Source organism: Lactuca sativa, chromosome 6 (assembly GCF_002870075.4).
Source record: "Lactuca sativa cultivar Salinas chromosome 6, Lsat_Salinas_v11, whole genome shotgun sequence".
Taxonomy (NCBI): domain Eukaryota; kingdom Viridiplantae; phylum Streptophyta; class Magnoliopsida; order Asterales; family Asteraceae; genus Lactuca; species Lactuca sativa.
This window is the reverse complement of record NC_056628.2, coordinates 75,928,789-75,955,890: the sequence shown is the minus strand read 5'-3', so window position 1 is coordinate 75,955,890 and position 27,102 is coordinate 75,928,789. Positions and strand designations below refer to the sequence as shown.

Below are 27,102 nucleotides of genomic sequence, written 5' to 3'. Positions count from 1 at the left end.
TGCAAGGAAAGAGGAAATCAGCCAAAGGGAAAGCAAGAGGAGCCATCTTCTGAGGATTTGGAGTCCAGAGCATCTCTTTTGGGGTAATATTTCGAGCTATTCTCTTCTATGTTGGTGTTTTCATTGATTTAGGGTTTATTGAACCCTTTTGTGGCTAGATCTTGTGCTCCCTTGGACCCTTAAGAGATTTAGACTATAGATCTGGACCCCTAAAGGTCCAGAGTGTCCCTTTGCCCAAGCTTTTTGGGAATCAATGGAAGTTTTGGGTTGAAACCCTTATGCTTTAGATCAAAATGTTTCTTATAAGCCATGGGGTGTGTTATGGACACCAAGATAGGGACTTTACGTGGTGAATTAGTCTTGAAAGGCTAGATCTATGAATTGATGGAACAGATCTGACCTTAGAAGCGAGTTTGAGTAATTGCATGACATAGACTCGCCGAGTCCGATGAGCAGACTCGGCGAGTAGCTTGAAGATGGCCTTAGATTGGCCAGTGAGTGATCCAGTCGGGTCATGGGTTGACTCAGTGAGTCAGGACGAGTTAGAGAGGGTCGACAGGTGGTCTGAGTCGAGTTGGGACTCGTCGAGCTGTTCTTGAGACTCGGCGAGTTGAGTCGGGGTGGCCCCACGACTCTCCCAGGTGGAACTCGTCGAGTCAGGGGAAGCACTCGACGAGTAAGAAGGGAATCCTATGGAGTTGGCGGATACGTCTAGACTCGCCGAGTTGCCCTTGTGCACTCGCCGAGTCCGATCAAGTTGACCGTTGACCGTTGACCAGAGTTGACCTATGTTTGACTTCTTAGGGATAGTCAAACTTAGAAGATAAAAGTGTTAATAAGAGATGTATGATGTTATAGGAAGATTGTAGCTCGGCGGATCGAGCACGAGTGACTTCGGGATTTGCTAGCTTTCGATATTCACGAGGTGAGTGTTCTCACTATACTGTACCCGAAAGAGTTTGACTGTGTGACTGTAAGGTCGGATATGATATGTGATATATGTGCTATATGTGATAAGTTAATTGTTATACGTGCTATGTATGTTATGTGGGCCGGAAGGAATTATGTTATGGGCCGGAAGGCGTGTAATGTGGACCGTAAGGTTGGCGTGGGTAGGACCGGAAGGTTTACCTAGCAGGAAGTCCCCTGAGACACATGGACCGGAAGGTCAGGGCCTGGAAAGGCGTATGTGCGTAAGTTGTATTTTGGGGAACTCACTAAGCATTTATGCTTACAGTTGTTGTGTATGTGTTTCAGGTACTAGCGAGGACCGTGGGAAGGCGCCGGCGTGATCTGTACACACTGATAGATGTTTTGTGATGTTGGGGTTCATATGATTTGTATTCTGACATGACACTTGGAATGTTTATGCCTTGAATTGAATGAAAATACTTAATTTTGAAATGAAAAAAAATTGCTTGAAAAATTTCGTTGTTACAAATTGGTATCAGAGCCTTGGTTTGAGGGATTCAGGTGCACCTTCGGGCGTAACTGAACTCAAACCGAGGATTTGAGGAAAACTTTTAAAATAAAGGCATAAACTTTTGTAAATGATTTTGTGGTAAACAAGAAAGAAGCAGTGTGTACGATCAGTCAGCGCCCGAACGGTAAAGATCCCCAAAATACCTTACAATGTTATGTTAAGAGATAAGATATGATGTGAACTGTTATGCATGCTAGAAGACTAGGTATTCATGATAGGACTAGAGTGGCCTGATTTGTGATGCCTTAGTCTAGGGAAGTTTGCCGATATGAGATGCTTTGATAGCGTGCGGGTAGATGGTGCATTTCAAAAGTAGAGTACTCACTATCCGGGGTTTGGGGAGGAAGACTTGGGAGGAATGCTGATGCGGTGTGGTCGGTAGTATTGGGCCCATACTACCAAAGACATCGGGTCAGTAGGAGACCCAAGTAAGAATCCCTGGATATTGGAGACTGAGTAGGGTGGCGTTATCGAGTGCGATTATACTCGATGGAGTCTCTGATAGTTTTATGTTGTATTTCAGAGACATCATGGTTGGACCACGCCCCAGACCTAGTACGAGCGGTGTGAGTGATGAGGAGATTCGTCAGATGATTCATGAGGAGGTGGCTGCAGCGATCCGGGCTGAGATTCCGGAGATGTTTGGGTCTATTAAGACCACCTTGATGGAGACTTTTGATGAGTGGTACGCCGCATTGACTGAGGCTGCAGCCGCTGCAGCTACCGCAGCTGTGGCCGCTGCCAGGCCACAGAGGGGTGACTCGTTGTTGTTTCGGGAGTTTAGCAACACGAAGCCACTTGAGTTTGATGGGATGCAGGATCCGATTGCTGCGATGAGGTGGATCGCTGATATTGAGGGGTGCTTCTACACTTGTTCATGTCCGGAGCATCTGAGGGTGCGGTTCACTTTGAACCAGCTCCGTCTAGGAGCGAAGGATTGGTGGAAGTTCGTGACGACGAATTTCACTTTGGCAGAGATTTCAGCAGTGTCATGGGAAAGGTTTACCTCTATGTTCAGAGACGAGTACGTTCCCCCGGTGGAGAGGGAACGATTGGTTCAGGAGTTCTTGACCCTCAAGCAGGGTACTGATTCGGTTGCGGTGATCACGCGGAAGTTTCATGAGAGGGCGATGTTCTGCCCTGAGCTGGTGTCCACAGAGCAGGCTCGGATGAGCCGATACTTGGGTGTTTTGAGGAGGGATATCCGGGAGTTTGTGTCAAACTCCACATATCATACTTTTGCTGAGCTTCAGGCGAATGCCAGGAAGCGCGAGATCGAGTTGGAGACCCAGGCCAGGGAGGAGGCCGAGTCTCAGCGGGTGGATCAGTGGCCGGCTCAGTCTCAGCCGGCAGCCAAGCGGACTAAGTCCGCCGATTCGAGGACGGGAGGTCCGAAGGGCCGCACTTGCGAAAAGTGCGGCAAGGGTCATGAGGGGACATGTCGATCTGGTGCTTGCTACAAGTGTGGCAAGGAGGTGCACATCGCTAGGGATTGCCCCAAGGGGTTTATGGTTTGCTTTCATTGCAACCAGACAGGCCATCGGAAGGCCGAGTGCCCTCAGCTTCTTCAGGGATCTGCACCTGCTGCCAGGACTACTGAGACTCGACCGGTGAAGGTCGAGGCCTCGAGGGCTCGTGGGAGAGCCTTTCAGCTGACTGCGGAGGAGGTCCACGCTGCGCCCGATGTTGTGGCAGGTATGCTTTATTTCATGTATTTATTTTGATGTTGAGATGCTATGCTTATGTTATGTTATGCGTAGGTACTTTCCTTGTGAACTTTGTGCCTGCTTTAGTGCTATTTGACTCGGGTGCGAGTCGGTCTTTTGTATCTTTGGCCTTTAGTCAGCATATCAGCGTTAGTCGTGAGCCGTTGAGTCGGCCTTTGAGAGTTTCTATAGCTGACGAGAGGGTGATTTGTGCCACGGAGGTTCTCCGGGGATGTGTGTTAGAGATTTTCGGGGTTGAGTTTCCAATTGATCTGATTCCGATTGCGATGGGTGATGTCTGTGTCATTGTGGGCATGGACTGGTTGAGCCGATTCGGCGCCGTAATCGACTGTGAGCGTCAGCTGGTGACAATGCGAGACCCTAGTGGGGGAGTTCTTTCTGTGTACGGCGAGGGTACCCGTTCAGGGTCAACTTTTTGTTCGGCTGCTAGGGCGAGGCAGTGTTTGCAGCAGGGCTGTAAGGGTTTTGTGGCGTATGTGATGGATACGCGGGAGGCTTCCGAGAGACCGAGATCAGTCGAGGAGGTCCCAGTGGTGTGTGAGTTTCCAGATGTTTTTCCCGAGGAGCTGCCGGGAGTACCTCCTGTGAGGCAAGTGGAGTTTGGTATTGATTTGATTACCGGGAGTTGAACAAGTTGACGGTCAAGAACCGTTACCCGTTACCAAGGATCGACGATTTATTCGATCAGTTGCAGGGAGCATCTTGGTTTTCCAAGATCGATCTGAGGTCGGGGTACCATCAGGTGAGAGTGCAGGATGAGGACGTCCAAAAGACAGCGTTTAGGACGCGTTATGGGCATTATGAGTTTGTGGTGATGCCTTTCGGGCTCACCAATGCCCCGGCTGTGTTCATGGATCTCATGAACAGGGTATACAGGGCGATGTTGGATCGGTCAGTGATTGTATTTATCGATGATATTCTGGTGTATTCGAGATCTAGAGAGCAACATGAGGAGCATTTGAGGGAGGTCCTCGAGGTATTAAGATCAGAGAAGCTTTATGCAAAGTTCTCCAAATGCGATTTCTGGTTGCGGGAGGTCCAGTTCCTAGGACATCTCATTAACCAGGAAGGGATACTGGTCGATCCGGCCAAAGTCGAGGCGGTGATGAGCTAGGAGGTGCCGAAGTCACCATCGGAGATCAGGAGCTTCCTTGGGTTGGCAGGGTATTATCGGAGATTTATCAAGGATTTCTCCAAGATCGCAGTGCCGCTCACTAGATTGACCCGGAAGGGTGTTGCATTCTCATGGGGTCCCGAGCAGCAGACCTCCTTTGAGACACTTCGCCAAAGGCTGTGCGAAGCCCCGGTATTAGCTCTCCCGGAAGGGATGGAGGATTTCGTAGTATATTGCGATGCATCGATTTTGGGGCTGGGTGCAGTGTTGATGCAGCGGGGTCATGTGATAGCTTATGCGTCGAGGCAGCTGAAGCCTCATGAGACGAGATATCCCACGCATGATTTAGAGTTGGGGGCAGTAGTGTTCGCTCTCAAGATTTGGCGTCACTACTTGTATGGGGTTCGATGTATGATATACACAGACCATAAGAGCTTGAAGTATTTGATGGATCAGCCCAACCTAAATATGCGTCAGAGGAGGTGGTTGGATGTAGTCAAGGATTATGATTGTGAGATCCTGTACCACCCAGGCAAGGCTAATGTGGTAGCCGATGCGTTGAGTCGCAGAGCGGAGAGCACTCCACTGCGAGATGTATGTTTGAGATTGACCGTGATAGCTCCAGTATTGGATGCTATTCGTGGGGCACAGGCCGAGGCTGTGCGACCGGAGATGCAGAAGAGAGAGCGGGTCGTGGGTTTGGTTTCAGAGTTCGTTACGGATGGACGAGGGCTTATGACGTTTCAGGGTCGGATTTGGGTACCGTTCGTGGGTGGTACGCGTATTACTTTGATGGAAGAGGCTCATCGGTCGAAGTTTTCGATCCATCCGGGGGCAACAAAGATGTATTTGGATTTGAGGAAAGAGTATTGGTGGCCCTGTATGAAGAGGGACGTCACATGGTTTGTTGAGAGGTGCTTGACCTGCCGCAGGGTTAAGGCCGAGCACCAGAGACCGCATGGCAAGTTGCAGCCATTGGAGGTTCCCGAATGGAAGTGGGAACAGATCACTATGGATTTCATCACCAAATTGCCAAGGACTGCCAGAGGAGTTGATGCAATTTGGGTGATTGTGGATAGGTTGACGAAGAGCGCTCACTTCCTTGCCATCAGTGAGAGTTCTTCAGCGGAGAAGTTGGCGGAGATTTATGTGAGAGAAGTGGTATCTCGGCATGGGGTGCCGATCTCGATTGTTTCAGACCGTGATGTGCGCTTCACTTCCAGATTCTGGAAGAAATTTCATGAGGAGCTGGGTACTAAATTGCATTTTAGTACCGCATATCATCCCCAGTCAGATGGCCAGAGCGAGCGGACGATTCAGACGCTTGAGGACATGCTTCGAGCGTGTGTGTTAGATTTCGGGGGTAGCTGGGATGCGTATTTACCCTTGGTAGAGTTTTCCTACAACAACAGCCATCATTCGAGCATTGGTATGCCGCCCTTTGAGCTGTTGTATGGTAGGAGGTGTCGGACCCCCATTTGCTGGGGAGAGGTTGGGCAGAGAGTGATGGGCAGTACAGAGATCGTGCTTCAGACGACAGAGCAGATTCAGCAGGTCAGACAGAGGTTATTGACCGCCCAGAGCCGACAGAAGAGTTATGCAGACAGACGCCGGTCCGAGCTTGAGTTTCAGGTCGGCGACTTTGTTCTCCTAAAGGTCTCTCCTTGGAAAGGAGTGATTCGATTCAGGAAGAGGGGCAAGTTGGGGCCCCGGTATATTGGGCCATTTCATGTGATTGCAAGGGTAGGCTGGGTAGCCTATCGTTTGGAGTTGCCAGCCGAGTTGGGGCAGATCCACGACACTTTTCACGTGTCACAATTGAGGAAGTGTATAGCCGATGAGTCGGCAGTGGTTCCATTAGAGGATATTCATGTGGATGCGAGTCTGAATTATGCTGAGAGGCCTGTGGCCATCAGGGATCGGAAGATCAAGGTTCTGAGGAACAAGGAGGTACCCCTGGTGTTGGTTCAGTGGCAACACCGGAAGGGATCGGAGATGACCTGGGAGCCGGAGTGCGAGATGCGGGAGCAGCATCCGGAGCTATTTTCAGAGCGAGACTTCGAGGGCAAAGTCTAGTTCTAGTGGGGGAGAATTGTAACAGCCCGGAATTTCAGGTATCTTTATTGATTTGGTTATTTTGTGTTTTGAGAGTGGACTCGGCGAGTTGGAGCTCAGACTCGCCGAGTAGGGTCGCGATTCTGGACGCGGGATTCGATTGGACTCGGCGAGTCTGTGCTGTTTAATGAAACCCTAATTTCTCGGGTTTGGGACCTATTTAAAGGGCCTTATGGCTGTCATTTGTGCTCACCAGTCCCTTGAGTGAAACCCTAATCGAGTGTGAGCGTTTGGAGCATAGAAAGAGGCTATTATTGATCTTGGAGGTGTCACTTGTGCAAGGAAAGAGGAAATCAGCCAAGGGGAAAGCAAGAGGAGCCATCTTCTGAGGATTTGGAGTCCAGAGCATCTCTTTTGGGGTAATATTTTGAGCTATTCTCTTCTATGTTGGTGTTTTCATTGATTTAGGGTTTATTGAACCCTTTTGTGGCTAGATCTTGTGCTCCCTTGGACCCCTAAGAGATTTAGACTATAGATCTGGACCCCTAAAGGTCCAGAGTGTCCCTTTGCCCAAGCTTTTTGGGAATCAATGGAAGTTTTGGGTTGAAACCCTTATGCTTTAGATCAAAATGTTCCTTATAAGCCATGGGGTGTGTTATGGACACCAAGATAGGGACTTTACGTGGTGAATCAGTCTTGAAAGGCTAGATCTATGAATTGATGGAACAGATCTGACCTTAGAAGCGAGTTTGAGTAATTGCATGGCATGGACTCGCCGAGTACGATGAGAAGACTCGGCGAGTAGCTTGAAGATGGCCTTAGATTGGCCAGTGAGTGATCCAGTCAGGTCACGGGTTGACTCAGTGAGTCAGGACGAGTTAGAGAGGGTCGACAGGTGGTCTGAGTCGAGTTGGGACTCGTCGAGTTGTTCTTGAGACTCGGCGAGTTGAGTCGGGGTGGCCCCACGACTCTCCCAGGTGGAACTCGTCGAGTCAGGGGAAGCACTCGACGAGTAAGAAGGGAATCCTATGGAGTTGGCGGATACGTCTAGACTCGCCGAGTTGCCCTTGTGCACTTGCCGAGTCCGGTCAAGTTGACCGTTGACCGTTGACCAAAGTTGACCTATGTTTGACTTCTTAGGGATAGTCAAACTTAGAAGATAAAAGTGTTAATAAGAGATGTATGATGTTATAGGGAGATTGTAGCTCGGCGGATCGAGCACGAGTGACTTCGGGATTTGCTAGCTTTCGATATTCACGAGGTGAGTCTTCTCACTATACTGTACCCGGAAGAGTTTGACTGTGTGACCGGAAGGTCAGATATGGTATGTGATATATGTGCTATATGTGATAAGTTAATTGTTATACGTGCTATGTATGTTATGTGGGCCGGAAGGCATTATGTTATGGGTCGGAAGGCGTGTAATGTGGACCGTAAGGTTGGCGTGGGTAGGACCGGAAGGTTTACCCAGCAGGGACGGAAGTCCCCTGAGACACATGGACCGGAAGGTCAGGGCTTGGAAAGGCGTATGTGCGTAAGTTGTATTTTGGGGAACTCACTAAGCATTTATGCTTACAGTTGTTGTGTATGTGTTTCAGGTACTAGCGAGGACCGTGGGAAGGCGCTGACGTGATCTGTACACACTGATAGATGTTTTGTGATCTTGGGGTTCATATGATTTGTATTCTGACATAACACTTGGAATGTTTATGCCTTGAATTGAATGAAAATACTTAATTTTGAAATGAAAAAAAATTGCTTGAAAAATTACGTTGTTACATATACCTAATAAACTTTAGGAATTTGGAATGGCTATCCTCGAATGAATATTTGTTACTTGAATAACTGTTAGTAGCTGCATGTAAGAAAATAATCCTAACACATAATGTGAGCAGTGTTTCCACTAACTCATTAAGTTAACCGAGATTATTATTTATTATTGTGACACATAAGACGTCTCGGTTACTTCGACTGATCTTTCTTTGAAAACATCTCATTAACCTTCTCTTGTTCCTCCTTAACTCTTCTGTTGACTGCTATGAGGAAGTGGTTACATCTATCAGGATTTGTTGTACGAGAATGGAAGTGTCTAAAGAATCTATGAGATTTAGGGTAACTTTATGGGGTGATCCTTACAGAGTCCTCCTATAATTGTACTATGTATACAAGTGGTATATAATTCAAGATGAAATAGACCTTCGAATAAGTGATCCTACTCCAAAACCACAACTAAACAAGGAACATGTAGTGAAGCGTAGATCACAAATTCTAAGTCTATAAAATCTCAATTATATATAACCTTGGGAGTATACATTGCAAGATTATAGACCTATCCGAAAGGGTCTTTTAAGTTATCACATAAGTTATTTATATAGTGCCTAAAATACTCCTATAGTATTTTAACATAATGTACTTAGTATGTTTCAAACTTTTTATCGTGTCATAGTATCATAGAATACCCCTATAGTATTCTAACTCTTAAGTACTTGATCTAGAATTCTCTTAGCGTTAGGTAAATTTTAAGACTGTTGCAACACCACATCACTCCCAACACATGTCGGTCACATCTCAAATGAATATAGTTGATCATGCTATATTGATCCTAGATATGATTACATAACTGTCTAGGTTTGACTGCAGTGTTCAACCTTTAAATACTTCTGTTCTGTTCTTCTTGTGATACTTGTTCTAGTATGTATACATGTATAAGCAAGTAGGCATATTTTTATAACTTATTGTTATACTCTTAAAATATATTATTTTCCAGAGCATTTAAGCCCCTTGTATTTATAGTTGTATATCTTTTATCGGTTGATATACTTAGTTCACTATAAACAATGCTCTGATACCAATCTGTCAAACCCCAAAAATGGAATGGCGGAAATGTTCAGGGGTGGAGGACGTCATGTTTAGTATCACAAGACAGGTATCATAGTAATCAAAGTAATGAAAACTGTTTGATTATAAAGAAAGTGTTTACAAAGTATGTGTTCACAAAACATAAAATACGTATGTAAATATCAAAACAAGAAATGAAGCTATACTGCTCCATCTTCTGAATTCCCAACGCGAGTACCTGTCTACTAGTTTCTTGAGAATGCAAGTTATTTTGACAGAGTTGATCAGCAATTAAGCTGGTGAACTCATAAGATTTTAGTGATGTAAGTAAGTTGTAGAAAGTTGTAGTGATTTGTAAGTTCTGTTTAGAAAAGTTCGCCTGTTCCTCCAGAAAATCCTATATTTCCTGCTTTGATGAAAGATAAGTAAAAGTGATTCTACAATCCTTTCTATGAGTACTAAGTAGATACAAGTTATATAAAACCCCAAGTAAACAAACAATTGATTGTATGTATCTGCCCTAAGCCCACAACTAAACAACGAACAGGAAATAAGGCGGAAGGCACACATCCCATTGTTTGTTAGATTATCGTTGTATATAACCCTGGCGTATTTACTTGGTACTCACAGAGTTAACTGTAATAGTTCCTTTATATTTGATGAAAAGATTCTTTAAGAAAACCCTTATTTCTTATAATAAAAATGGTAACCACAGTGGTTCCTTCTAAAATCACTTAGTTTATACTAGCTATATATAATCTAATATTAAAACAGCTAGTTAATTGTGTGAATCTGCCCTAAGTCCACAACCAAACAAGGAGCAGGAAATGAGGCGAAAAGCACACATCCAACTACCTATCGGGTATTAATTATATATAACCTTGATCTATAAACTATGGTATTATAGAGTTAACCACCAAAGATCCTTTAAGTTTATACTAGTTTAATAAAATGGATTAAACCCTTTACTGGTAAGTTTCTAGTTTTGTCTACCAAATGTTCTATTTGAAGAGTATGTTTTGTGCTCGAAAAATGTGCATTGAATTAGTGCCCTATGACTTTACCCATACCTGGTACCCCTTATGATGACTTAATGTATACGGAACATATATATAACTAAGATTGAATGGATAATAGGCTGGGTGAATCCGCTCTAAGCCCACAACCAAACAAGGAACAGGAAATGAAGCGGAAAGCACATATCTTATTACCTATCAGATCCTAGTAATATATATCGCTTGATGTATACATTAAGGAATCATAAGGTTAGCATTATGGTCCCTTTCTACTGAATGTATTAGACTCGACTGTTCTGTTTGTCGTTTTAAAAGATGTAAGTTTTCCCTAGTTTATAACTATCTTGACTCGAAAATAGTTTGCATTAACTTTCAAGTGGAACTGTCACAATATGAAAGTAATGGGAAAATGTAAGTACTTTAGTATTGTATATAGTAACTACTGTTGTACTAACTACCTTAAATCAACTATTAATTAAGGTAAAATGTGATATGTTGTAACCATACTTGATCGACTTAGTAAAACATGACGCTCGAAGATGTCGAAATGGTATGACATTTCGTCACCCGTAGACCTACAGGTCCCACTATAGCTGGCAGCAAGGTGTAGGACGGTCAATCCAGTATAGATCTATACACAAACTCACGCTCTCCCTCTAGGAGACTCTGGTTACAAAACGAGCCACAGAAGTGATGCCATGCCCCGAAGTAGTGACTCACATTTATGCTATAGTATACTTGTATATGTATTGTATGTACTAGTGTGGTGTATGTTCTCTCTGTCTAGTATGTAGTATGTTCTCTTTGTTTCTCATCATAGTATGTTCTAGTATCTGGTATGAACTGAACCTCTAAACTATACATCTTATAGTTTACTAGTGTTTTACTTGAACTGTTATTGAAAAGACTCATTTTACTACTAAGTTATGCTTGTACTTTAGAAACGGAGTTTTGTTAAACTATAAAGTAACATAACTTTAAAAGAGTTTTTGTAATGTTTTGATAATTTATTAAGACATAAGAAATCATTTGAAAGCTGTTTATCACAAACATTTACACAATTAACATTGTGTTAAACTTGTATTCCTCCAGTTAAAAACAATTAAAATAGTTAAAAGATTCACTATAGGTGTATGAACTCACCTGATGTGGGTGATTCAAACGAATATGCGCGTAAGGATGAGTAGTGCCACGAATCCCAAGACTTAACGAGTCCTAAATGACACATAATGGCATATACTGGCATAAATATAGTGTGTAGAAGCAACCAAATGCAATTATACACCTCACGGGACTAGGAAACACTTTGACCAAGTGTTGGAATCACATGTGATTGAACTAAGGGGAGTATATGGCCAATATGAGGAGTGTATCGCCATGGGTGTATGGCTAGGGAGTGTACGGCCGTACACTCAAGGTGTAAAATGTACAAAAACCTTTTCCAAGGGTAGAAATGCTTGTTGGACAATTCCTCTTCTAGTGGTGAAGCTAGGAATGCATTTTGAAGGCCCTTTAGGGGTGTTTTGAGGAGTGTACGGCCACACATGGGCGTACGGCCGTACACACCTCATGTTCATGAGTTCTGGGAATTTTCGAGGTGTTAATCTAGTGTTCTAAGAAGATTCAAACATTAGGAAAAATTTCTTACGATTTGGAGGCTCAAAAGGGCTCAAAATCACCAAGAACAAGTGTGTGTTCTTGGTGAGATTTGAAGATCTAGTCAAAAGATGATTTCCATGGATGAAATCAAAGAGTGTAACTAGGAGATGAAGTGTAACAACAAATCAAGGAAAGAACACTTACAACTTTTGAAGATCAAGGATGAAAATCAGGATGATAGTTAAGAGAAAACTCAAGTGTTCTTGAGGTGAAATGCAAGAATGAAGGAAAAATGAAAGGATAACATACTTAGGGAGGGGGTGTACAACCCAACATGGGTGTACGGCCGTACACTCCCTCTAATGGAGTGTATGGCTTGTTGCTTGGTTTAGAAGTGTACGCGACCCAATCCTATACTCGAGGCTTGAATGACCGAGCTTTGGACCTTTGAACGGACTCTAAACAAGGTTAAATGATAGTAGAATCGAGTCTGACACTCATTTGAGTTGCCAGGCTGAGCTTTACATAGGAAAAAGTTCCGGGTTGTCACAACACATCATACATTGTTGATTCCACGAACATGAATACAAAAATGCCAATAGATGCTGCAAAAATAGTAGAGATGATTGAAGCTGTTGAAGAAAATTTTATGGGGAACCTTGAGATGTTTAGAGAACTAATAGAAGGTGCTGAGAAGCCCCTATATAAAGGGTGTTGTAATTACACAACATTATCTGCAATCATACAACTACTCAACTTGAAGAGTAAGTATGGAGTATCAGATAAGTGTTTTGCGAAATTATTAGTTTTGATCAAAAATATGTTACTAGAAGGAAATAAAATGTATAGTAATACATACAAGGCCAAAAAAGCATTTAAAGCAATGGGTTTAGGGTATACGAAGATACATGCATGTGTCAAAAACTGTATAATTTATAGAAACGAATAGACAGACATGGCAGCATGTCCTACTTGTGGTAAATCAAGATGGAAGGTCGATGAACAAAAAAATAAAATTTACGAGAATATTCCTGCAAACGTTTTGTGGTACTTTCCAATTATTCCGCGTATGAAACGACTTTTTCAGTCCAAGAGTACTGATGAAGATTTAACATGGCATGCAACATACGGAAGGGTGGATATTGGTGTTTTATGTCACCCAGCTGATTCACCAACACGGGCTCCCATTGATGACAAATATCCTGACTTTGCTAGCGAACCAAGAAATTTACGGCTAGGCATTTCGGCTGACGGGGTCGATGTGAATAGACGAAATAGGAATCAGAGTGTCTGGCCTATTTTCACTGTCATTTACAACCTTCCACCATGGTTTTGTATGAAGAGAAAGTTCATCATGCATTTGTTATTGATTTCGGGAACACCAGAAAACGATATTGATGTGTTCGTAGCACCTTTGATTGATGATCTGCAATTATTATTTGATATTGTAGTTGAAACATACAATGCAAATGCAAAAGAGTAGTTTAATCTACATGTAGTTGTGTTATAGACTATTAATCATTATCCTACTCTAGTTACATTAGGTGATTATCCTTACAACGGATTTCAAGGTTGTGTTGTGTGTGGCGAACAAACACACTGTATTAGATTCCATGAATCGAATAAACAAAGTTATGTTGGTCATAGACTATTTCTTCCATATGATCATCCATTCAGAAGAAAAAAAAGGCATTCAATGGACTACAAGAGTTCTCACCCTCTCCAGAACCTATGAATGGGGAGGAAATGTATAACAGGGTCAAATTTATAATTAATAAATGGGGAAAGGTGTGTAAGGGCAAGGAGGTAGAAATCCAACAATCTACAACTGGAAGAGGTAGGAAGATTAATAAAAAAAGAGAAAATCAAACCAAGTGGGTACTTCAGATGTGGGCTATCAAAATAATACATACTGGAAGAAATTTAATCTATGGTATATACATCTAACATATTGGCTGACAATTTGATTCCACATTGTATAGATTTTATGCATGTCGAAAAGAACGTGGGCAAGAGTTTGACCGAAACTGTGTTGAACGTTCCCGGGAAGACGAAAGATGGTTATAAAACTCGATTGGAAACAACACAACACTTCCTGCTGCAGGTTGTACATTGACAGAAGAGGGAAAAGATAAATTTTATAAGACTTTATACAACTTAAGATTTACTCAAGGGTATTGTTCAAATTTTTCTAGTTTGGTGATTCTGAAGGATAAGAAGTCGATCGGACTAAAATCACATGACTATCACATGCTCATGCAACAATTTTTTCCCATAGCAATTCGATATATTATGCATCCACCCACCAGAGTTGCTATTACAAGGTTTTGTTTCTTTTTTCAAAACAATATGTAGCAAAGAAATCAAACTGGATGAGCTCGATAAGTTGCAAGAGGTGTTATGTGTAACCTTATGCCTTCTTGAGAAACACTTTCCACCATCATTTTTTGATGTGATGATTCATTTAACCGTTCATCTAACTAGGGAAGTAAAATGATGCGGTCTAATATTCTTTAGATGGATGTACCCATTCGAAAGGTTTATGAAGGTTATTAAGGGGCACGTGCGAAACAAAAATAGACCAGAAGGACGCATTGCAGAAGAGAATGTTGCAGAAGAGATGATTGAGTTTTTAGTGAGTTCCTTAAAAATATGGATACTATTGGTATTCCACCTGACAATCATAACACATGTGGAATTCAGAAAGGTGTAGATAGTAGTTCTATTACGGACGGTACTCCTCTATCAGCTGCTAAATCGGTAGAAGTCTTTGCAGAACTATTCAGCAAAGCACATTTCATTATATTGCAAAATACAAATGAAGTACTCCCGTATATCATGTAAGTCTTTTTTACATGTATGTGTTTTTTGTTATAATATTAACATTAACGTATTGACAGACGACACTTGGAATTTTTGCAACATCAGCAACCTACTAAACGAAAGGCACAACTAGAGCAAGAGCATAATAATACTTTTGGTCATTGGTTATGAAAGGAGTTATATTGTTTTCATATATTTAGTGTTCTTTGTTATGTATTTCTTTGTATCTTAAATTCATAATCTAATTACTATTCAGGTAGAGAGAAAGATATGGGTCTGTAGAGAAAGTATAACGTAAAGAATGAGATGGATTTCACATGGACCCAATAAGAACATTATTAAATACAATGTGTATGCTATTAATGGATATACTTTTCGTACAAAAGCTCGTGAAGGTAAAGTTTACCAAAACAGTGGCGTTAGTGTCATTGCAACTGACACACACATCAGTAAAGAAGTTGTAACATATGCCAAAAACACTTATTATGGTGTTTTACAAGAGATATGGGTACTAGATTATCATTTTAAACAAATTCCAATTTTCATGTGTGATTGAGTTGACAGTATAAATGGGGTAAAAAAGGATAAATTAGGGTACACACTAGTTGAACTAAAAATATTAGGCCATAAAAGTGATCCCTTCATATTAGCCTCACAAGCACAACAAGTATTTTACGTGACAGACTCGCTCGATCAAAAAATGTCTATTGTCTTCAACACACCACCCAAAAATTACAGAGATACATATGAGGATTTAGATGAAGAATTTAGTACTGTAGTTCCTCATAATGATAATATATTGCCACGTGTAGACACAGTTGATTTGCAGAAGGAAAATGATTATTTTTGTACTGATTGTCATGGTATTCTTATACGTACGGTATGTGTTTCTTAATTTCATGAATTACATTTGTAGCGATACTATTTTTCCTTCTTTTAATATATAATGATCTTAGTTTATTTTTGTTTGTAGAAGGGAAAGGCCAAAAAGGTGGATGGCATGTTATAACATAAACTGCATATTATAGCAATGTACTTTCATTATGCAATGTTAGACAAAGTTGTATTGTTTTCATTTATTTATCATACTTTTCAGTTAAAGAAAGTTGTATTCTTTTCATTTTTTAATGGTGTATGATCTGGTGCAATTAAAAGAATAGATGAGAAAATGGCAATTTGGTCCTCTCTTATAGCTCTTATTCAATACAACTATATTGTTATTTGTTTTTTTTGTTTTGTTTTTTTTTTTTTTGGTTTTTTCAGAAATTGTTTCTGTTGAGGTAACTTTACAAAGCTACCATTCAATTTTTTTCATTAATTTATACAACTCATTAATTGCAAAAAAGGAAATGTACCTTTTTAAAATGGCATGATTGACCTTTTTGTTTATTTTTTATTCTGCCAAATGATATCAAAGATAAAAATGGTTAAATTAAGAGTCTTCCAAAAAGTCTAAAATTGTCATTTTATGAAGACTATTCTTTAAACTTACAAATACAATATCACAACCAGAATGAACATTACATAATTATAGCAACATATTCAATGTATGACCCCTAATTATACCGATAAGAAATTATTGTTCTTTTATAACTATATTTACATATAGACACATATAATAGTTGTAATCATAACTAAATGCTACCTACATTAACAATATTTGCTTATTCTCAAAGTCAATTCATCATATTTTGACACACATAAAAAAAGGTACATGACCATAAACAACCAGTACTAACTTGTTTTCTTTTCTTGTGTTAACTAAGTACAACTAGTACTGAACTGCCCTATGGACACATAAATATTTATTGTGACCATATGTATCATCTTTTAGCTACTTTGTCTGTTATGTGTCAAAAAAGGCACCACGTTATAGACACACACACAACTGCCTCATGTTACAATACGTTTCTCTATTATCTCTTATAAAAAAGTATGACAATCTTAATCGATACCTATGGCTGATTGTGACCTATGGCCTCAATGTTCAAGTGTGACTAATATTTGTCACATTTGATATAATTAAGCGTGGTTAAAGTTTTGATTATCTATACAATGACGAAACAAACTAATTTAAATGTATGCAAAAACAATTTGTAAATTTTGTTAATGACCTTTGGCCACACTTTTAATAAAAAGTGTGATAGGCCGTTTTTCGAAAAGTGGAACCATAGCTCATTTTTGTACTAGTGAAAAGCATGTCTGAAAAACTATTTATTGTTCGTTGTATTTAAATTTATTTGTATCAAACTTTATTGCTATATTTTGCTTGGTATGTCTATGCAACTTGAAACATGAGGCCTTATCGTCTTAAGTCCATTCCCTTACACTTTACTCCAACGACTAACTCTTTGAGCCAATTGTCATTATGGATAGCACTATTAGGAATTAACAACTCCTCACTCACCCGATTGCTGGAGTGCATGATACCATATAATCTATGGAACAATAATCATAGATCTTGATAAGGCATCAGTCATAGGCTCGGTTGTGAACTCAGTGTTTGCTCATATACATACAAACTAGCTTACTTATTATAGCAACATACTTTTTTCTCATTATAGCAACGAACTTTTATTACTAGAAACTTATATACTCGTTTTAGCAATGAAATTGTTTGCTCCTTGTAACAACGAACTTGTTTGCTCATCATAGGAATAAAACTTGTTACTTGTTTTAATAACAAGCTTTATTTCCCATGAGAATATGAATGTTGCACCTCATTTGGGCAACGTACTTTATTCATCATGATGACAATAAACTTTGTTTATACAAACTTATTTATTCATTTTAACAATGTACTTTTATTTATGGAAACTTCTATCAAAACTTTGATTACGTTTCATTAAACTAATATTATATTTAACCTATGAGTACTCACCAAATATGTTTATAATTAACGCTCGTTTTACATGCTTTCTCAGGAATCATCTATTAAGAGGCACGTAAAGACACAACACTTGTAAGACCATTTGCATGTGTTGTCTTTCAAATACATTGTAATTACTTTAAAAAGTTGTTCAAACTCATTGTAAAATTTATAATGCTTTTTCATACTATGGTTGGTGTTGTCTTTTAACTTTTTTATGAAACCCTTTGTACTGTCGCGTCCTGTGTTTCCGCTTTAGCGGGGCGTGACAATAAGAGAGACATACATAAACCACATCCTCGTTTGATAAATCATTAAGTGAATGCTCAAACACATTCTTCACATCTTCTAATTTGATGGTGACATTTCTCGCGACCATAGGATGCATATGAGAATGGAAGGCAACGTTGGAACAGAACGTAGGACAATAATCTCCAAAACGGAAGTCGGTGACAAGAAAAAGTCCGTTCTTCCCAAAAGATATCTCGTAAACCCCAATCTCAAAAACAATTTCATCTACTTTGCTCTAGGGGTCTATGATAACTTCATGGAAAAAGACATAATGTAGAAGCAAACGATCCCCATGTACATTAGGAATGTCTTATCACCTCCCAAGACATGAATTTTGGAACATAGTCTCGCATCCCGGTCTGTCTCTCAATGTCGTAAGAATTTTCATGCTGACTTTGGGTTTACAAGACAGTGAAATGGATGAGTAAAATACCTCGTTGTGATGCAATGATAAAGATGTTACAAACCAGCCCCGAAATGAAAACTTTCCAATATTCTAGACTTGTTCTTAGTGTTCCAAACATGTTCATCACGTTCCGAACATGTTCATCGCATTCTGGAGGATTCCAGAATGAAATTTTATGTTTCGGGACACTAGATTTCGATCACATAATACAAACAACTAAACTAGGTTTGGTTTCGTCATAATAGAATGACATCATCTATTGCAACTCCGGAACGTTGTTAGTTCATTCCGGAGGATAAACATAAATTTTAAGTTGGAGTAAATAACTTACCGTTAAAACATCTAGGTCATAGTTATCATCTTCCATATCTGAGTGGCGTGTCGGAGATCGGTATTAGTATTAGTATTAGAGAGTCGGAGTGGTGTGGTGGTGATCTGAATCAGAATCGAAGAGTCCAAATCGGAAGCGAAATCATGTGTCGGAGATCGAATTTGTAAAATTGGAGTGGGATCCAGAATGAAATCGATATCCAGATTTTTTTCATAATATATTCCGGATTTGAATTCTGAGTGTGAGATCCGGAATATGTACGGGTAGTCCGTAATTGTTTCCGGAACGTCCCATCCCGGAGGAAATGTAATGGGCCGACCCACGAAAAACGAGTCCCAAATTGTTTCCGAAACGTCACAATCCGGAGAAAATGATTATTTTGCAAAAATACTTTAAATGAGTTACTCTTTTAAAAAAAACCCAGTTAGTTTACTCGATTTCAAAAAAAAAAAAAAAAAAAAAAAAAAAAAAACAACTAAACTCCATAAGGACCTGGAGTAGTATGAGTTGCTCACTAAGAATTTAATAGAACTCTTCTACCATACTTTTCCACGTATCCTTCTTTTTGGCATCACGTCTTTCACATGACAAGATAGTTAACATTCTTCCAAATTCTCGACCACCAATCCACCACTAAAATTATCTTTCACGAAGACTCTTTTATTCTTACCGAGTTTCAGTCTAAAATTATCATGTATCCTACACCATACCGTATAATAACATGTAAATGAATAATTATGTAATTAATGGCATCAGATTCAATAAGGTTATCCGTTTATGCCTAAATAAAGAATGTTGAGTTTTCTTATCAATTTAAGTAATCATGTTTCTGGTTTTAAACAAAACATTGCGAAATTACGCATGTAAAAGTTTGTAACAAACTGAAGATGCATGGTTGCATAAACTACTAAACTAGTAAGAAGCCTGTTTTGTTTTAAAAAATAATAAAAATATATAAGTTTGATGCCTATAACATTTCTAAGATAGATAGTGTAGGGAATAGTATGGGAATCTTTGGCTAATACCGTATTAGTCTAACTTGTAACTCTAGCTTCTTGCTGTTCTAATAATAGTCTAGCCGTTAGGAAAAATGTTCTACAATTTAGAGAAAAAGGTTTATTAGTGATCCATTATCTTATTATTACTATGCCTCTAAATAAGGTATCCTCTTCAAGTTGCCCAAAGCTTCCAATCTTATTCAAACAGAAATCAAACATCCATATACGAACAGTAAATGAAAACCCTTTAAAGTCTCGTGGCCTTCCATCCCCTTTAAACTCCCTTTCTTCTATCAAAATTTTCATTAGTCTTTTATTTGTTTTCTCTCTCTCTCTCTCTCTCTCTCTCTCTCTCTCTCTCTCTCTCTCTCTCTCTCTCTCTCACACACACACACACACACACACACAACACCTAGCACTCACAAAAACTAACACATGGGCACTTTGGTTGGACATGTTGCACCAGGGTCTGTTTTTCTTTTCGTCGGATTATGGCACCTTGTTAACCATATCAAACTCCATGTTCAAAACCCCAAAGCCTTCCATTTCTCCCCATGGGTGCCCACCACAAGGATAAGGTATTTGGAACTTTACTACATCATGTCAAGTTGTTCTATGGCCATTGTTATGGAGATATTTGTTTTACCAGATCATCACCATCCGTTTGACACAGATGGCACCATTCCTTCCAACCATATGCAGAACATGGAACACTTGTTCATTTTTATGATGTTTATAATCTATGCTGGCTTTGCCATACTACTTGACAAGTTTCAACCCAAAGCGCAATACGAGTTGACACAGTTGCTTTTAGGTATTGCGTTTGGGCACCAACTCCTCATCACCCACCTTCACTCAACTGGAAACATGGGTATCCAAGGACAGTACCATATGCTTCTACAAATATTAATTCTTATCTCTTTCATTAGTACACTTATGGCCATTGGCTACCAGAAAAGCTTCATAGTTAGTTTCATAAGGTCCATTAGTATATTCTTCCAGGGTCTTTGGCTTATGGTTATGGGTTTCATGCTTTGGACTAAAAGTTTGATTCCAAAAGGTTGTTTCTTGAACCTGGAACAGGGTCACCATGTAGTTCGGTGCAATGGAGACCAAGCCGTAGAACGCGCCAAGTCGTTAGTGACTATTCAATTTAGCTGGTATCTACTTTTGGTGACGATTTTTGCTATCTCACTTTACTTGGCCATGATTAAAATCTACGATAAACAAGTTGATTACCAATCACTAGTAAGGTACGATGAAGAACACGCAGATGAAGATATTGAGACTCAAAGTAAAACAAGCAAACTCGACCAATCACATAGCTTTCTTCAAATGGAGAAATCTCTTGCTCCTCTCGACATGGAATTGTAGATAAATATAAAGTGATAAAAAGAAACTCATAATTGGTGAGTTTTGATAAAAATAGCTTCTATATATTTCACTACAATTTACATACAATTTATAGAGCCAACCATACCTTATTTGAGGAACCTATTCTATATGTATGCATTATTTATAGTTTACATTCTACCAATCCCTTAAATTAAGGGTACTCCTAAAATTAATATAGTCATTAAGGGTGCAAAAAAGTTAAGATACCCGAGATCGGGTCGTTAAAAACTCGATTCGAAACTGATTTTAATCGAGCCCGAACCAAGCTCGAGCTTAGTATTAAGCTTGGGTATTAAACGAGCTCGAGCTCGAGTCTATGTCACATAGGCTCGATTAGGCTCGCAAGCCTAAATGAGTCTATATATTATATAAATTATTATTATTTTTTTATATTAAAATAAAAAATATTTGGGTAATTTGGGATTTAGGGTATTAGTAAATGAGCTTCTTAATTAGTTCGAACCGAACTTATGATTATTTAGGCATATTAGATAAAAATGATTCGGGCTCGAGGCTGAGCCGAGCTTGTATAATTCAATACAAGGAAGCTCGAATCGAACTGAGCTCGAGCCTCATATGACTTAAATGAGCTCGGGTTGAGCATGGTCAAGCTCGTGTTCGGCTCAGCCCGTTTACACCCTAATAGTAATTAAGTTCGCAACTGAAGATTAGAGACTCATGTTGACACATGTTGAGTTCGAAATTTGTTGCAACAAGAGATATATTAGTGTGGTATCTTGTATTTATATTAGATGCTTTGAGTTCCATATGTTATATATTTGGAATGATACTTATGAATGTTGTTATGCTCCAAATTCATGGTGTATGTTAGGCTGACTTGTTTGTTAGTCTTTCAAGTAGGCTTGTCTTAGGTGTTCTTAATTCGTTGCGTAAAACATACCATATGTTTATTCGTCCTATAAATAGATGTTTGTATATAATGCTTAAGTACAAAGTCTTTTGTATTCTGGTTTCAAAGAGATTTATTAATATTCAATCAAAGGGCACAAACTATTATATTTGTTTTGATTTTTTGAATTTTAATTCCGCTCGTAGGAGTTGTCATGGATTGTTATACAAAAAGAATTGTTATTAGAGTAGGAATCATCCAATCGTCTGAATTTTAATTTCGTTTTTTAGTGTTTTGATATGATTTGAGACAATATTATATTTGTTTCTTCCTAATCAATTTTCATTTTAATTTTTAATTAAATCATTGTAGTTAATCATTTGTATCGAATCTCAACAGTCAAGTTATTCTAAATTACACAAAGTTTTTTTGCTCAAATACCCGTGCACCACTTCTTTTTCCATATTAATATAAAGATTGGTTTGAACGCACGGAAGACTATCTTTATAGTATAGACATAGGTGCTTGGCGCACAATAAAAATTGATTATTTAGTCCATATGTTGAAGGTCGTTTTAGTTGAGAAACTGGTGAACCTACTATTATTACAAACAAGAAGAAATATCAAAATGATAAGAAGTGTTTGAGGGAATTAAGATATATAATTCTTCATATATTATGGTTCGTTTGAAAGAGCATAAAACTGCTCAAACAGTGTGTTTCTTACTTAAAAAGCTGTATGAAGGCACTAAAAATAAGCATATCATGGTGACAAATATCATTGTTGAATTTCAAACAAAAAGGTGATGAAATGTTGTGTGTAGTCTATAAAAGGGATTGTGTATTCATTTATAAACTTGAAAAGTATGAGATTATTCCGAATCAACATGAAATGAAGAAAAAATTTATCTGATTACTCTAGAAAGAATGAAAGTACATCTTATTTATTAAGAAACTTCATGAGAATGTCAATTCTTAATCTTTAAATGAATTGTACGTTGTTTTAAAACCATATGGATGGGTTTTAATACATCTATACACACTAGACTTGCACATCAGAGTAATCAAACTATCCTATGCATATATGCAACCTGAGGATTTATGTTTTACTAATTATAGCAACTTACTTTTAACACTATTAGTATATAAAGAAATACATAATTACTAACCTACTTTGTAGCTTGAACTTGTTCTTCTTGAACCCTTCTTATGCTTCTTGATCTTCTTGATGTAACCATGTTGCTTGGATGAGAAGATCCATCCAGAATCCCTCCAGTGGAATGACACCCAATACTTTAAAGATAGAACTAAAAAATCTAAAAGAGAGGTTGATCTTACAAATCCTAGAAGGCTTTGGAAGTCATGCCATGAGGAGAGGAGGCAGGGAATCAAGCCACATGAGATGGAGTGAATGTCAAATTTTATTTCCCATAACATGTGGGATTAAGATAAATTTCAAATTCACTTATCCTTTATGTGTTTTGAAACATTCTAATTAGTCAATCTTTTAACTAATTAATAATCAAACCTTTGAATTAATTAATCACCAATTCATTTATTAAATATAATAAATTAATAAACTAATGTTCTTCTGAATTATACTTTTTTAATTTTTTATTTTCCATGAGAGACACCCAAAATGACCATGTTATTATTTAGAAATATTATTATTTAGTTAATAACCATGGACACTCTTTCAACACTCTCTCACTTGGAAAAGTCATAAAATATATCAGGTTTAATAGTTCTCAAATTATTAGGATGTTATTATTCTTGCTAGTCACTTTGCCCAAATTTCAAGGATAATATTATGCCTAGTGGTTATATTGCACAAATATATAGGATAATATTTATCCTACTAGCTGTTTTGCTCGAATCTTTAGGATAATATTATGCCTAGTTAGTAATATGGCCAAATTTCTAAGATAACATTGTATCTAGGCAGTGCACTACCCGGCTACCAATTCGAATGAACTAAATAGTATAATTATATAGTTAAATATAATTGTATACGAAAATTAATCAAATCAAAAGTATAAGGCTAGTAAAAATATATGTTAATGAGACAACAATTCATCAATTAGCTACTTAGACTTTAGCTAATCGCCGACCTAAATTGTTAAGACTTAGGTGAGCATGAAAGGCAAGTATATATCTATCAGAGGCTAACACGCCCACCTGCGGTTTCCAGCTACAAATTGGTGGTAGAGTCATAGGCGGGATAACTTTCTCATATATTACGACGTTCGATGAAACTTTTTGCTGAGTAAATAGCAAGTAGCAAGCTCGATTATGGAAACGTGTTGTAATAGTGTTCCGGCAGCCTTAATTAACTAGATCACCTAGAGGGGAACTACTTGAAGTGGTAATACTAAAAATAAATCAACAATTAAGGAACATACTTTAAAGTTAAGTGAAGAAAGTTAAACGATAAATATTACAAAATTCCTTTAAAAGAGTAGTTTTCAAATATCAAAATACTTATAAAAATCATATACAACGATGTGTAAAAGTATTTTTGAAAAATAAAAACTTGTGAACTCACAAACATTATGTTGACATTTTAAATCGCATGTATTCTTAGGGAAAATGTCGTCAGATATTCACTCAAGGGATTAATGTCACACCCCCAAACCAGACGGCGGAAACGTCCGGGGGTGGAGGACTTCATTTGTAGTATCACAACACATGTATCATAGTAATCAAAGCACAAACAACCATTGTATTTAAAAGTATAATATTTACATATGTTCAATCATTGTATATTGAAACCAAAATAGTTATACAAAAAGAAGAAGATAAGACTCCTAATGGCTCCATCTTTTCAAAAAGCTCGGGGAGTACCTGTTATTATTTCCCTGATAATACAAGTAATTTGAAAAGAGAGTATCAACAATAAGTTGAGTGAGTACATAAGTCTTTATGTTTGAATGGGTGTATTTGTATTTTGAATATCAAAACACTTTTAGAAAATCCCATATTTTCTGTGGTATGTGAAAAGTAGTTTTATTCCCATAAAACCGTCTTATTTGTAAACCATTGTATTTGTAAAACTTGTATTTGAGAGTGTGCCTGGCGTCGCCAGCTGTTATTGAAAACTATAGTATAGCATTGTACTTTCCATTTTGTAAACTGGTACTTTGAAGATATACTTACGTTTGGTTGTTTATACACTAACGTGTTGTTAATATCTTTTTAATGAGTTATTATAACCATACTAAGACATGAACGCCTGATGAGTGCTTAAACTGTTGATAACAATTGCCACTCATTGGCGTGTATGTCTGACTATAGCTAGCAACCTGAGTGCGGGGTTGTCAATCCCGATATAGATCTACACACAACTTGTGTCGATCCCCGGACTGGAGATTCTAGTTATAATGTCAGGGCTTTACTTTGGTTGTCTAAACTGAATTAAACAACCTGAATTGATTGTCTCATAAAAAGCATATAAACGTTACATGTATATTAGTTATGAAAACCCAATCATTTTGAAATAAATGATTGACAGTATGTTCTTGACTTAGTATCCCGAACATGTATTTGATAAGTGTAAACCCTTGATTTGTTTTGAATTAAAACTCTTGTAGCATGTAAAATAGTGTATTTATATGAATTATAGCTCTATGTATCATAAATTATACGTATTATAATTTATATGTACTTTAGGAACTAGTAAATAAATATTTTTGCATGTAATCCTTTGCTCAACATATTACAAAGGTTAATTAAACTGATGAAATAACTTTTATATTTATATATACAATTTTATATATAGGTAAATTTAAACGACCTTCGGACAAATAATCGGTACTATAAGTCCACATCCAAACGAGGAAAAGGACCTAGAGTGAATTATTAGTCCTAAGCCTTTTAAATCTTATTTATATTAAATTATATATACAAGTATGTATATTTGGGAAAAATATAAGTTTATAAAAGAGTTCAAAATTTGAAGTATTTTTGATGCTTTAAAATCATTTTATCGTGATTTGAAATCATTTATTTATAACACAAAGTTGTTGTGTTATACTTGTATTTCCTCCCTTAAAACAGTAGAAATTATGAAAATACGGGGGTATGACCTCACTTGATAGGTGGTAATTCGGACAGGGTTTCGTTTCATGAAAATGAGTTTATTTGTCGAGAAACCGGCTCAAATCGGGCAGAGTTTTGATAGGAGAGAGGATGAATTTTTAATATTATTATTTTAAACAGACCGGGACGTGAATCCGTTATAAATTCATAACTTCTTCATACGACGTCCGTTTTTGTCTGTCTTTTTACCGTTGTACTACTAATGACGAGACCTTCAATTCTCGTTTAGATCGTGTCGGCTAAAAACCACTCGATCTTTATTTCGAGTTTTTAACTGTACACTGCTATACTGAAACTTAGAAAAATCATAACTTCCTCATACGAAGTCAGATTTTGGCGTTCTTTTTATGAAAGTTCTTGGTTTAACATAAACTATAACTTTCATTTAGATTGTTAAGGCTAGAAAGCCTTTTATCAAAAATTCAGTTTTTACACTGAACAATGTTTTGTCGGTTTTGTCGCAGATTTTCGATTGGTCATAACATCTTCGTTATAACTCGGATTTTAGTGTTCTTTATATTTTTGGAAACCTTGTTACAATCTCTATCACTTGGTTCAACTCAATTGAGATTATTTAATAATTTATTTTTGAGGGTCAATTATGTAAATATACATAGTATGCCAAAATTTCTCTTTATTTAATTAAAAAGAAGTACAATTTGACCTACACTATTACATAAGTTTGAAATAACGATTTGTTACAATTAATTTGTAGTATTGTTTGTTTATTGACATTGGAAATGTTGTTTGTATTTTCTATCTAAGACAATATAATATCTAATACTATTAATGAAAAAATGATTGTGTTATATTACTATGTATTGTTCAATGCATTCAATATTTGTGATCCCTATTAAACACCACAGAACTCGACGATTCCATTGCCGGTCGTGGGTGTGCCGAACTGATATCAGAACTATTGGTTATAGTGAACAACTACTTCCTTAGGAATTACAAATACAACCTAGGGCTTACTCTACAGTTTGATTACCCTTAAGATCTAACACTAAAAGTATTATCATTAATTACCCTACTAACATACTACTTACGGGAGAGGTGACTGGATTCACCTTGTCGCTTGGGTTGATGGATTTCAGAACGACTATATGCTAAGATGGTCCTTCCCTCTGATAGTTATTACGTAGCTGATCCTCATATGATAGTCTTGAATGTAAAAAGCAAAAATTAAAAAAGAAAAATAAAAAATTAA

The 27,102-nt window shown here is 38.1% G+C and overlaps 1 protein-coding gene across 1 annotated transcript; it reads left to right on the top strand.

The window, feature by feature from the left end:
* Positions 1-19,864: 19,864 nt before the first annotated feature.
* Positions 19,865-21,078, top strand: LOC111890220 (uncharacterized). The gene has a single exon (XM_023886376.3). The coding sequence runs from the start codon at positions 19,986-19,988 to the stop codon at positions 20,922-20,924; it is 939 nt and encodes a 312-aa protein (XP_023742144.1). The 5' UTR covers positions 19,865-19,985; the 3' UTR covers positions 20,925-21,078.
* Positions 21,079-27,102: the final 6,024 nt, after the last annotated feature.